Source organism: Megachile rotundata, chromosome 7 (genome assembly GCF_050947335.1).
Source record: "Megachile rotundata isolate GNS110a chromosome 7, iyMegRotu1, whole genome shotgun sequence".
In the NCBI taxonomy this organism is placed as follows: Eukaryota; Metazoa; Arthropoda; class Insecta; order Hymenoptera; family Megachilidae; genus Megachile; species Megachile rotundata.
The window spans coordinates 4,622,706-4,633,815 of record NC_134989.1 but is presented as its reverse complement, the minus strand read 5'-3'; the positions used below and the strand labels follow the sequence as shown (position 1 = coordinate 4,633,815).

The 11,110-nt window shown below is 30.6% G+C and overlaps 2 protein-coding genes across 4 annotated transcripts in view; one reads left to right on the top strand and one right to left on the bottom strand.

The window, feature by feature from the left end:
• Window positions 1-7,562, top strand: part of LOC100879380 (uncharacterized) — a 44,768-nt gene extending 37,206 nt beyond the window's left edge. Inside the window, exons 30-31 of one of the 3 annotated variants that reach the window (XR_013038756.1) lie at window positions 6,212-6,991; window positions 7,425-7,562. Coding sequence is in view for 1 of the 3 variants with exons in the window: in XM_076533661.1 (XP_076389776.1) it covers window positions 5,603-5,633 (31 nt within the window). In the remaining 2 variants the exon portion in view is untranslated. Of the gene's footprint in view, window positions 1-5,602; window positions 5,649-6,211 lie in introns of those variants that run through there. The other 2 variants (XM_076533657.1, XM_076533661.1) reach the window with 2 other exon arrangements.
• The window catches only part of LOC100878748 (uncharacterized), a 911,930-nt gene continuing 904,482 nt past the window's right edge, over window positions 3,663-11,110 (bottom strand). The window contains exons 12-14 of the mRNA XM_076533672.1: window positions 6,203-6,354; window positions 5,563-5,635; window positions 3,663-4,854 (exon numbers count right to left, since the gene is read on the bottom strand). Coding sequence (XP_076389787.1) covers window positions 4,833-4,854; window positions 5,563-5,635; window positions 6,203-6,354 — 247 coding nt within the window. The 3' untranslated portion in view covers window positions 3,663-4,832. The remainder of the gene's footprint in view (window positions 4,855-5,562; window positions 5,636-6,202; window positions 6,355-11,110) is intronic.

Sequence of the window (11,110 nt, the reverse complement as noted above, 5' to 3'; positions counted from 1 at the left end):
TAGACTCTGGTTCGTCCTCGTACATACGACACTGTCAATTGCATATATAATTACACATTGTTCCTATATGTTTCTCGTACTGAGAGAACCACGTAAAACATTTAAAAACACTAAAGATCTCTAAAAATTCGGCAACAGAACGAACTTCGCTCGCGTACCTAAAAGGATCATAAAATAATAGTACGATGGAAATGTAGATAAATACATTCGATAATAAAATATTGTGTAACGAATAATCTGATCGTATAAATAATATAGGAACAGTACGATAAAAATTACAGGCAAGAACAGTTGCCTTTGATGTTCCCCTTTCGTATTAAATACTTTTCGATAAAAGTTTATAATAAAGCAACGAAAAAGAAGAAAAACAAATTTGTACATCTACGAAAAATCGGGTAAACAATACTGATTCGTTTACGCGAAGCTCAACTTTTTCTTTAAAAGTCGTCACGATGAATGTGTGAACGTATTGTGCCAGTACGTTTATATAAATTAATTAAAATAGTATGGGTGTATATAATACGTTTTATTGTGAACATGTGTGGTTGCAGATTGAACTGCAATGAATATTTTTGCGCCATATCCTGCGAGTAATGAAGAGTAACGATACTAACGTTCACGATGTTAGTTTTGTAATAATAAATAATTTGTTTAACACTTTGAAGACTGGCATTTTGTAGGATTATAACAGTTTCAATTGTATTGAGGTTTGCGTGTTCTACGGTTTTTCATTTTGTATGGATGTAAAATTATTTTATAGTTTATAATTTGAATGTTAGACAATTGATTATAGAAATGGAGCTTTGTATGTAATTGAACATTTCAAATATTTTCTTCTTAATTGTTATCAAATCATAAATTTGAACTTTAGTAACTTCAAAAGTTGAAAATCAATCAATTTTAGTAATTTCAAAACTTGAAAATCTATCAAAGTTTGTAATGTAGAAATTTGAAATTTTCTATTTTCAAATTTTTAGTTTTTAATTCCCAATCTGTCAATCTTTGATTTCTAAATTTTTAGTCTTCAATTTTTTAATTTTTTAATCACAGATTTAGAAAATTTTTGAATTTGTTTTTGAAGTTGCAAATTTTTAAACGTGTAAGAACCTAAATTTGAAAATTTCCTAATTTCCAAAATTGCAGAGCCTAAATCTCTATGTTTCAACTTACTGAATTCTCAAATTTCCCATTTCCCATTTTCTAAATTTCCCAACTTTCAAATTTGCAAATTCAGAAACCAAGAAAATTAAAAACTTAATAATTTACGAAGTTACTAATTTAGAAATATGAAAACAGCAAATTTTCAAATTTAGAAATATGAAAACAGCAAATTTTCAAATTTAGAAATATGAAAACAGCAAATTTTCAAATCTAGAGAATACGAAGACACTATATTTCAAATTTACAAAACTGTAATTTAAAATATGTCAAGATTTAGAAAAATAAAAATTTAAAATTAAATTATTAAACGTCATATCGACAGAAATTACGAATATGACATAACACCGGTCATCAAAGTGTTAAATTGCGAAATCAAAGTATTTCTCTCAGTACGCGAATTTACAAATTAGCGAGTTCAACAGTCTGCTTCATCATTTTCTCTTCAAATTGCGATTTATCGACCCCTCGGTTTCCTTCAAGTGTCACGGAAAAGCAAACTCTTGGTCCCTGTATTTTATCCAAATTTTTCCCCTCGCGCCTCCTCTTCGTTCATCTACTCGTTTCTCTAACTATTCGTTCATGTAGTAAACGAAGGAAAATTATTGCAATTAAATCGCAATTAAATTGATTCTCTTTCAGATTTTACTTGAAATATCGTCGAACAAAGAAAGAAAATGAAACAATATTGTAATTGCTAGGTGACGAGTACTTATTGAACTAATTCGTGGGTCATTTCAAGAAAAATTGTTAAATAAAAATTGAAGAGTAATCAATAATATAATTTTTTCATTTAAGAATTGTGTTAGAAGAAAAACAGTTGTGTAATTTTTGAATTTGTAGAAATCAAGTAACCATGTACGTTGCAATGTTGCAATATTGACTGACCCATATTCACCCAATTAACCCTCTTTTTTTAATTGGAGCATACCAATTAACGATTTTTGCAAATAGGAAGTGCATCTGCTTTGTTTTTCAGAATCAGGCAGATCGAAGTAATCACTTTGATAATCAGTATTTTGTGCTAATGGCTTTTCGCAATATTTCCGTAATTACCTTGACTGCACGTTTCAGTAACAAAATCTAATAATCCAAAACTGATTATTACGATAAAAAACTCCACGTATCTTCCCACAAAACTACATAATTTATAAAAACACTGTTTTTTAAAATCATCAAAGAAAATTAATTTCTAAATTAATACTCCAAAGTTTATGTCTAGAATAAAAAATCGTGCCCTGTTTTTCAAAGAACACCTTTTGAAATTTCAAAATCTGCAAATGTAATAATGCTCGGTGGTTCCAGGTAATTCAAAAATGTAACGTTTGCGTTTGGAATCGAACTTTCAGCCGAAAAGCAGGAAAATTCGCGTTCAAAAATGTTCACAATAAAATTTCTAACAAAAAAAATTCCAATAGTAGACCCGTCACCGTGAATTCACCAAATCAAACAGTACCGTCAACGCCGGAATAATGGAAACTTTTGCTTCCCAAACAGTACAAGCGGCAGAATCGTGTTTCCCACTCCCCCCTCTCTCATTCTCCATTTTTTTTTCGTTGATCGCGTCCAAACATTTCTCCATTCTCGTTCGTTAAGTACGTGCACGACGACCGTCGTCTGTTACTATCCTAGAGCCTTAAAACGACAACTTCGAGCTTACTCTACAGGAACGAACCTCTCTCTCTCTTTCTCTCTCTCTCCTTTTTTAATCGTTTCCCTTTTTTATCCTCTGTTCACACCTAGGAGTTTCGTTAGCGTATATCAAAAGGACTATGTACAAAAGGGTTGGCTGGCAACGCGAAAACGATCTCTCGAACAACTATCGAGCCACGAACCGAAGGGCTTGGTAAAAAGTTGTATTTGGAGAACGTTTTTCCGTTGTCATCGGGCTTAGGAACTATACTTACTGCTATACGATACTGTTCACTGGATTTTTTTTATCTCTTGCGAGTTCTAGCTCTATGAATCTCGAGATTCGATCCGTAGACCACCATTTTGACCGGTGCAGTGGCCATTTTGTCGACTTTTATGCATTACGAGTCGTTTAAAACGGTCTTTCATAGAGTGTCTTTTAACCCTTTGTCTTGTAACAGATGCCTTATTTATGGTATAATTATAATTGGTTTAATTAATTTGATACCTTGTCTGCTTTGATAGATTAATAATCTTTACCTGTAGTGATCACGTGAGTAACGTTAATTATCCACTTTCTACAGTTAAATTATCTGTTTATTATATTATTAAAAGCTGCATTGTTAAAATGTCCTTTTTGAATAATCAAATTAATTACTGCGTTAATAATAATATTTTGTTAATACATTAAATTAATACATTAAATTAACAATACATTATTAATACATTAACAACACATTTGTTGTAGAACACATACTCCAAAAAATAATTAATTTAATATCTATATTCTTGTGTTTGTACAAATACTCAAAGTACTCAAAAAACCTTTTTCAAGTATGATACCTAGAACAATTAATTAAAGAGAGCAGTAATTATATTTAGTTCTTATTATTCAATATATTCTCAAGTATTTAACAATTATAAAATTCTTATCAAATGTATTCATCATTCAGATATGAATCACATGGCAGACAAAATACTAAATAAATTTTGTTTTGAGAATTTCAATAAACCTAACCTAACTCTTTGTGGATGATGGACTCATATATTCGTCCAAACAGAATTATCATAGTAATTTATGAATTCGTGCACATTTTCGACGAATGTTCTATGTTCGTTACATATAATGAACAACTATATGTAGATAAGCATAGACATCATTTTAGAGTGTATGTTCAGTATGAGGATTGTTACTTACTTTAAATAAGTAATATTCCGTACATACACTGTGTCAAGGTTAGGTTTTTCATTCGCAAAGAGTTAGTGACCCTTGGAGTTTTAGAGTACCTTTATTCATTCAGAAGTGTATGGCCTAATGGTGGATATACAGTAACATTCACTTCGATTTATCATCACATACAAATGTAACTTACACTTCACAGAGAAGAATGATTGAAGAATTATCTTTGTATCTAAGAAAAATTATTTTTCACCACATGTATTCAACAGTATCTCAATTCGTACTCCAAGGGTTAAAATTGAAGACTTTCAAAAAATTATACACATTCTGGTCATTTTTATACATGACCAGATATTTTAGAATATTCAATCTCTGAAAATAGTCAAGTATCAAAGGGTTAAAAGTTCAACACTAATTGAGCATGATGCTACACAAATAATAAATAATTCTAAAAAGTTTTTAGAATAATTTTTAAGGAATAGTAAATGTTAGGTAGCAATAGAGAAACGAGGCTGATTTTGAAGGAGACGAATGCACCGGTCTAGTATCTGAACGATGTTCTTAAACGACGCGAGATCACTAAAATGAATTCTTCCTTCCTTCTTTTTCTTTTTTTTATCGATTGCGAGCAAATTACTATATCTCGAGGCTCTTCTTCCATTCGTTTTTACAGTTTCTCGTCGTGCGGGTGCCTGTATGACCATTCGAATGCTTTTGCCTTCTGTTTCACTTGTTGAATCTTCTCGTGAAACTATGCCCTGTTTGATTAGAAATTTTTACGTGACCGTGTGTTGCTAATGTTTAAGTGAGTGCGTTCGTTTCAGTATCGCTCCCATTCGACGCGATTCACGGTAGCTTGTTTTCACTGGGCATTCAGTTCTGACCTGTTAGCAAAAAAACAGATAAAAGTTGTTTAACTTCTACGTTCACATTATATTTGTTATACTTTTATCTCTTATGAAAAATGTAAAAATCTATATAAAAATGTAGATTTTTGAACTCGTTAAAACTTGAGCAAATGTATGAAATAAAAACTGCAATAATTATTAAGATATTTTTTAAATGACATTTCACGACATAAAAGTAGTTAAATATATTTACAATAATGTATTAATTTGAAGATACAGGTTTGATGAAAACACAGTATAAATCGACACGTTCAATACAAAATGGCAGGTTCTTTATTGAAATATTTCCTCATAGATAATTGAAATGCGAATGAGTCGATTTAACGATTTGTCAGCCATTTTATCACAGATACGAAATGAAGCATTTATGTAGCAATTTTCAAGAAACTTTAAGTTTCAAATCGATGTATGATATGTTTCGAAACTGATTATTATTTGCTATAACTGATAAATATTTTATATTGCGTATTTTGCTTAAACCTCTTTATAGTTAGTTTCTTTAAACCTTGAGCTAAACATTGATATGTCATAAGCGCCATTTTGTAATGTTCCTATGTGATGATATTATGTTTAGTTTTCGATGTTCTACATTTAATTTGATAGACAATAATCCATTATTTATAGAATATTTAAAATAATAAGCTTTCGTTCGAAGAATGTTATACATGTGTGTTAATTGCTTACTTTAATGCTTTATAACGTTCTTTCTCCGGATTGTTGTCAGGTGGTTCGCACTCGAAGGATGCCAAAGCTAGAGCTGTGTTAAAGAAGAAAAAAAATGAAAATTTAGAATATTTTACAAAACACGAAGTTTTAATACTACTAGCAGTTGTTTTAACACTTTGAGTGTAATTTTTTTCATATTAAGAATTTAGTCGTTTCTAAACATTTGAAACTTTCTTTCAATTAAGAATCAAAAAAATAATATACTTATTTCACGTATTACATCACGTATTACGTATTATCTAATCTTTAAGGATATTTCATGATTTCAAGGACATTCAAAGTATTAAACACATTTTTCACAAATAACTTATTTCGTAAGTTTGCACTTAACTGGATTACTTGTAAAATGAAATTGTAACAAAACAATATCAAAATAGATTAATTGATTATCTGCATCATAATTTTTCCTAGTTTTTAATAATTGAAATGAGTTACTAAAAGTCAAGGAATAAATTTAACATGAAGTTATACAAAACAAATTCAGTTAACATGATCGCTCCTTACATGAAAAACTACTTCCATAAATAAGCTAATTAGTAATTTATTATAACATCATTTCATTATATATTAAATCAGATAAAATAAAAAGATTTATCACCATTTTCAGTCAGCACCGGGCTCGCCTGAAGAAAAGCAATGACGCGTGGGTTCTTCTCAAAGGGACATGCAACTTGTTTCCAGGCGATGAATTCCGTCACTTGCTTTGCTAATTGCCAGAATTTCTCAAAATTGATGTGACCATTTGGTAATCTAGAACATCAATTATACACGAAGATGAGTAACAAGCTATTTAGAACAGTAAATCTACTTGTCATTGTTAAACGATTTATTGGTACTTTGATTGTAGTTGAATTATAAGTAACTATCATTTATTATAAAACCTTCAGAAAATATTCTGATCAAATTATTATATAAATCCATTATTATATATAAATAATATTTAATAGTTACAAAATTATTTTATAAATAATAATATATGTATAAAATTATGTAGTTATTTCACTTATATAACGTTGTACAGTTATTATACATGTATAATTCTATAGTTATTTTCTTAAGATTAATTATAAAAATTGCCTCATGTATTTCATTTAATATTTGCAGAATAAAATCTCTAAAATTAAAATTTTCTCATTTACTTCATTTGAGAGGTACTGAAAGTAATTTGTATTTAAACTGCAAGCACTTAATGTTCCATCAAAATGGATGTCAGACACTTCCTTGATGCTACAAGCTCGTCAAGAACACTCTGTTACAGAGTATTGTGGATCGATAACAACAACAACAACATTGCATCCTTTAACATGCATGTTGGCCAGTGTTTGCGTTGTCTCAGGTACTCCGTGCAAAACAACAGACCTCCATTATTTTGATAAATTAATTTCAGGTGATTTTAACTGCATTAATTAACACGAGAAGCGTACTTAATTAACGTGAAATTAGGGATCAACTGTTGCTTTTGTATATAATAGAATAACGAATTAATTATATTAATTATAATTGAAGATTTATTTCATGACGAGTTCATTTTTGGTTAATGTAAATTAATAAAACAATAATTTTACGATAAATTCTTGAATAGTTCTATCGCAAGTTGATATTGAAATTAAATATTTCACTTGGTAAAAGGAAAGTTCATGCGAAGAGGGGCTTTTCGTTCTTCTTCATTTTGTAATTTCAAGAAATGGATTCAAAGTGGTCAGTCAGAGAGAAAGTCTCGGAAACTTACAGACTAGCCTTCTTAAGTTTCATATACTTTCCGAAAGCAATGTGATTTTGCGTGCAAACAGTCTTAAAACTGGTTAAAATCATTCTTACAGGACGGAAGAAAGAAGAAACAAACAGAAAGGAGACAAAGAAAGAAAACAGAATTAGTATTATAAATGAACGTGACACAATTTAAGGTGCAAACATTGTTAAATTTTAAATTTTAAATAAATAGTAACCTTCAAAGAAAACATTATGGATAAGGAAGAATTTTATATATGAAGATTAATATTATGAAAATTAATTCTATTTGCAATATTAATTGCACATTTATGTATTAAACTGTAGTTATGGGTGATCAATATCTTCAGTTTCAAAATTTTATGTGTATTTCCATATTTCTAAGCTTTTACATTTCCATATTTCAAAATTTTTGAAAAATAAGATGTTATACGTCTGTACATTTAAACTGGCATAATTTTGTATTTCAAAATTCCATTTTCAAGTTTGTTGACTTTCTAAATCAATAAATTCAGTAATTTCGATTTTTCGAAATCATCAAATTTCTGAATTCGATAAATAAATATCGAATTCTTATAACTAAAAATTCTAAAAATACCAATTTTTAAGTTTTCAAATTCTCAAATTCGTAAATTCTCAAATTCTCAAATTCTCAAATTTAAAAATTAAAAAATTTTCAAATATTTAATCTTTCGGTTTTCTAAATCACCCAGTTCGCAAATTTTCAAATTCCTATGTTTCGAAATGTACAAATCCCAAATTTTTGCATAAATCTCTCAATTTTTAAATGCTTAAATTTCCAAAACACCGAATTTTCAAGTTTCCAAATTTCTAAATTCCAATTTTCCGAATGTCCAAATTTCTAATGTTTCGATTCCCCAAATCGCTAAATTCACAAACTTCCAAATTTCCAAAACACCGAATTCTCAAATTTTCAAATATCTAAATTCTCAAATTCTCAGATTTCATATTTTCAAATTTTTTTTTAATCCACTTAACCAATTCTTCAGTTATATTTTCAAATTATCAACTCTTCACATTCCCGAATTTTCAATATTTCGAATCTCTAAATAGTAATATTCCCAAACTTTCAACTTTATTTTAACCACCTAAAATCTATTCATCTGTTGCATCAATGAATATATCAACTAATATAAAATATCTGCATATAACAAATACAATTACCATTAATTATAACATTAACACTAGGTTTACGGACGTTTCTTATATACCTATCTCTACGGCACCCGTCAAATTGACGGGTGAATGAAAATATGCACTTTCTTTAAAAAATCGATTTATTCAAGTTAACTCCAAATTGCACAATATTTGGCTTCACGTTTAAATAAAGTATCAAGAAATAAAAAGTCTTTTAAAAAATATCATGGAAAGAATAACAATAATACTAACGGGTAATCCTATTTATTGAGTACACTTTTTACAGGTATATTGCACTTTGCCTGTGCATTTTCCGCATACCACTTGTTTGTAAGTTATGCAACAATTGCTGCTTTTATTTTTGTTGCAGTATCCTACTTGGCAACTTTTTCGCTCTTGTAGTATTGTAGATGATGAAGAAGCGCCTGATCGTTGGCAAATGTTCTCCTTGTCTTCGATCATTGATAAGAAGCTTTCATCGATTTCGCTTCATATGCTCCCCGAGCATACAGAACTTCTATAAAACTTCGTAATTCCGCAGTAGGCTCTCCGATATCCTTGAAAATCATACGGATGGGCGTCCTACCTTTAGATCCGCCTGGTTTCAATTTTGTCCACTGTGTCCCGTCAGCTGCAATTTCGATCTCACCCGCTACATTGTGAGATGTACTGGGAAAGCTCGTCCTCTCGTCCTCAGAGTCAGAGCTAGAATAAATACGCATTATTTTCTTGCTGTGACGGACTAGAAATAAATTGTCCTCTTCACTATCTGAAGATAATTCTGTCCCTCCACTTTCAACACATTATGCAGCTTCACTTTCGGGTTCGCTTTCGTCTAATTCACATTCATTTTCATCGGAGATATCCTTGGAACAATCCTCATTGATCTCGAGGATTTTATCCAATATCTTATTATATCTCCTGGATTTATGCATGATTGCTAGAAAAGAGGGATCGGTCAACATAAAAAAACACTGTGCCCTAATTCCATTACTCTATCGTAAATATCTACAATAAGCGGAGACTCTCTACAAGAACCGAAACTTTTGGACACTGACTTTCTGAAACGTATGTACACTGTGAATGCAGAATTCATACTGAAGATCTTCTCTTGCTCTGGAGCTCTTTTCGGAGATAGGAAAAAACAGTTGGGTAGCAGACCAACATAAACACTCAGATCATACGATCCACTTTTATTTACATTATCGAGGCGCGATGAACATAACGAATTGGAAACGGAGCACATAAAAACATTGCTTTCGCTCTTCTATTTCCTACTGGATGAATACTGTGGCGAACGAAGCAAAAATATAAGGATTATTTTCGAGATAAGCGTACCCGTCAATTTGACGGGTCCCGTAGAGATAGGTATACCACATATGAATCTCAAAAAGTAGAAGACTTAGGAAAAAAAACAGCGTGTATAAATTCTTTGGAAGAAATGATTAATTTACGATGCAAAACGGTTGAAATCGATTAAACGGTTTTCGAGATATTTAATTGCAAAGTTTGAATTCCGTCAAATTGATGGGTCCCGTAAACCTAGTGTTAAACACAGACCATTAACCCTAATAGCTTTGTACACAAAAATATTGTTTATTACATAGCAATTTACTTTTAGTCACGTTGCGTCTAATAAAGTTCCCCAATTTGCAATATGGTGACAATTTGGCTGTCGTCGTTTGTATCAGTCGAATGGAATTTCTTGGCGGCTACATAACACAACGATACAACGTGTATGCGATGGCATGAATGTTCTACGAAAACGTGGAGAAAATTACGAGTCGAACTTGAGCAATTTATCGTCGGTCGGAAATGCGCGAATTCGCGCACCAGCTACGTTCGTTTCCGATTACACGACGTCCACGTTACAGACGTTCACATAACAGACATTTACATACGCGGAGCCATTCGTTTTCGTTCGCTTGGATGCTTCGATCGATCAGTATCTATCGGTGACATACAGAAAACTTACTTTCCTTACGGTTTCCTTTTTCCAAACATTCTTTTTTATTAAAATTTTAAATTGAAACTTTATTATTAATTTTAGAATTTTTATTCATTCATTTCTTTTTAACTCATATGCGTTTCAGTGGCAGAAAATACATATAATATTGTGTTATTTATGAATTATAGCAACATGTTTTGCAAAAATTTATATAATTGCGGTACAGGAAGCAAGATTTTTATGAAGTGTAAAGTAAAGAACAAAAAAGTGAAATTCTACAATTAAAATAGTTATATCTTTAGCACTTTTCTGCAAAAGTAATAAAGGTGTAACTTAGCACCAGTACCTTTCTGTAGGACCTATGTATAAAAGTACTAAAGGAGTTAAAGAATAAAAGGTATAATTTGTGTAATTACAACAACTTCAAGGTGTGAATTTGAATTCTTTAAGCCAAATTACAAATTTAGGATGTAGGAGAAAACAGTTCACATCAGCAGAAATAGCAAATGGAAAATGTGGAGTAAAAAATTGCAAATTGTTCTTCTGTCCATCTAATAGAAATTATCACCTCATATTTTCAGTAATCTGAGTATTTGGTTCAGAATTGTGGTCAGTATTCCGTATAACAATTGTCTAAAAGAAAATCGACATATTAACATAAATATTAAGTCG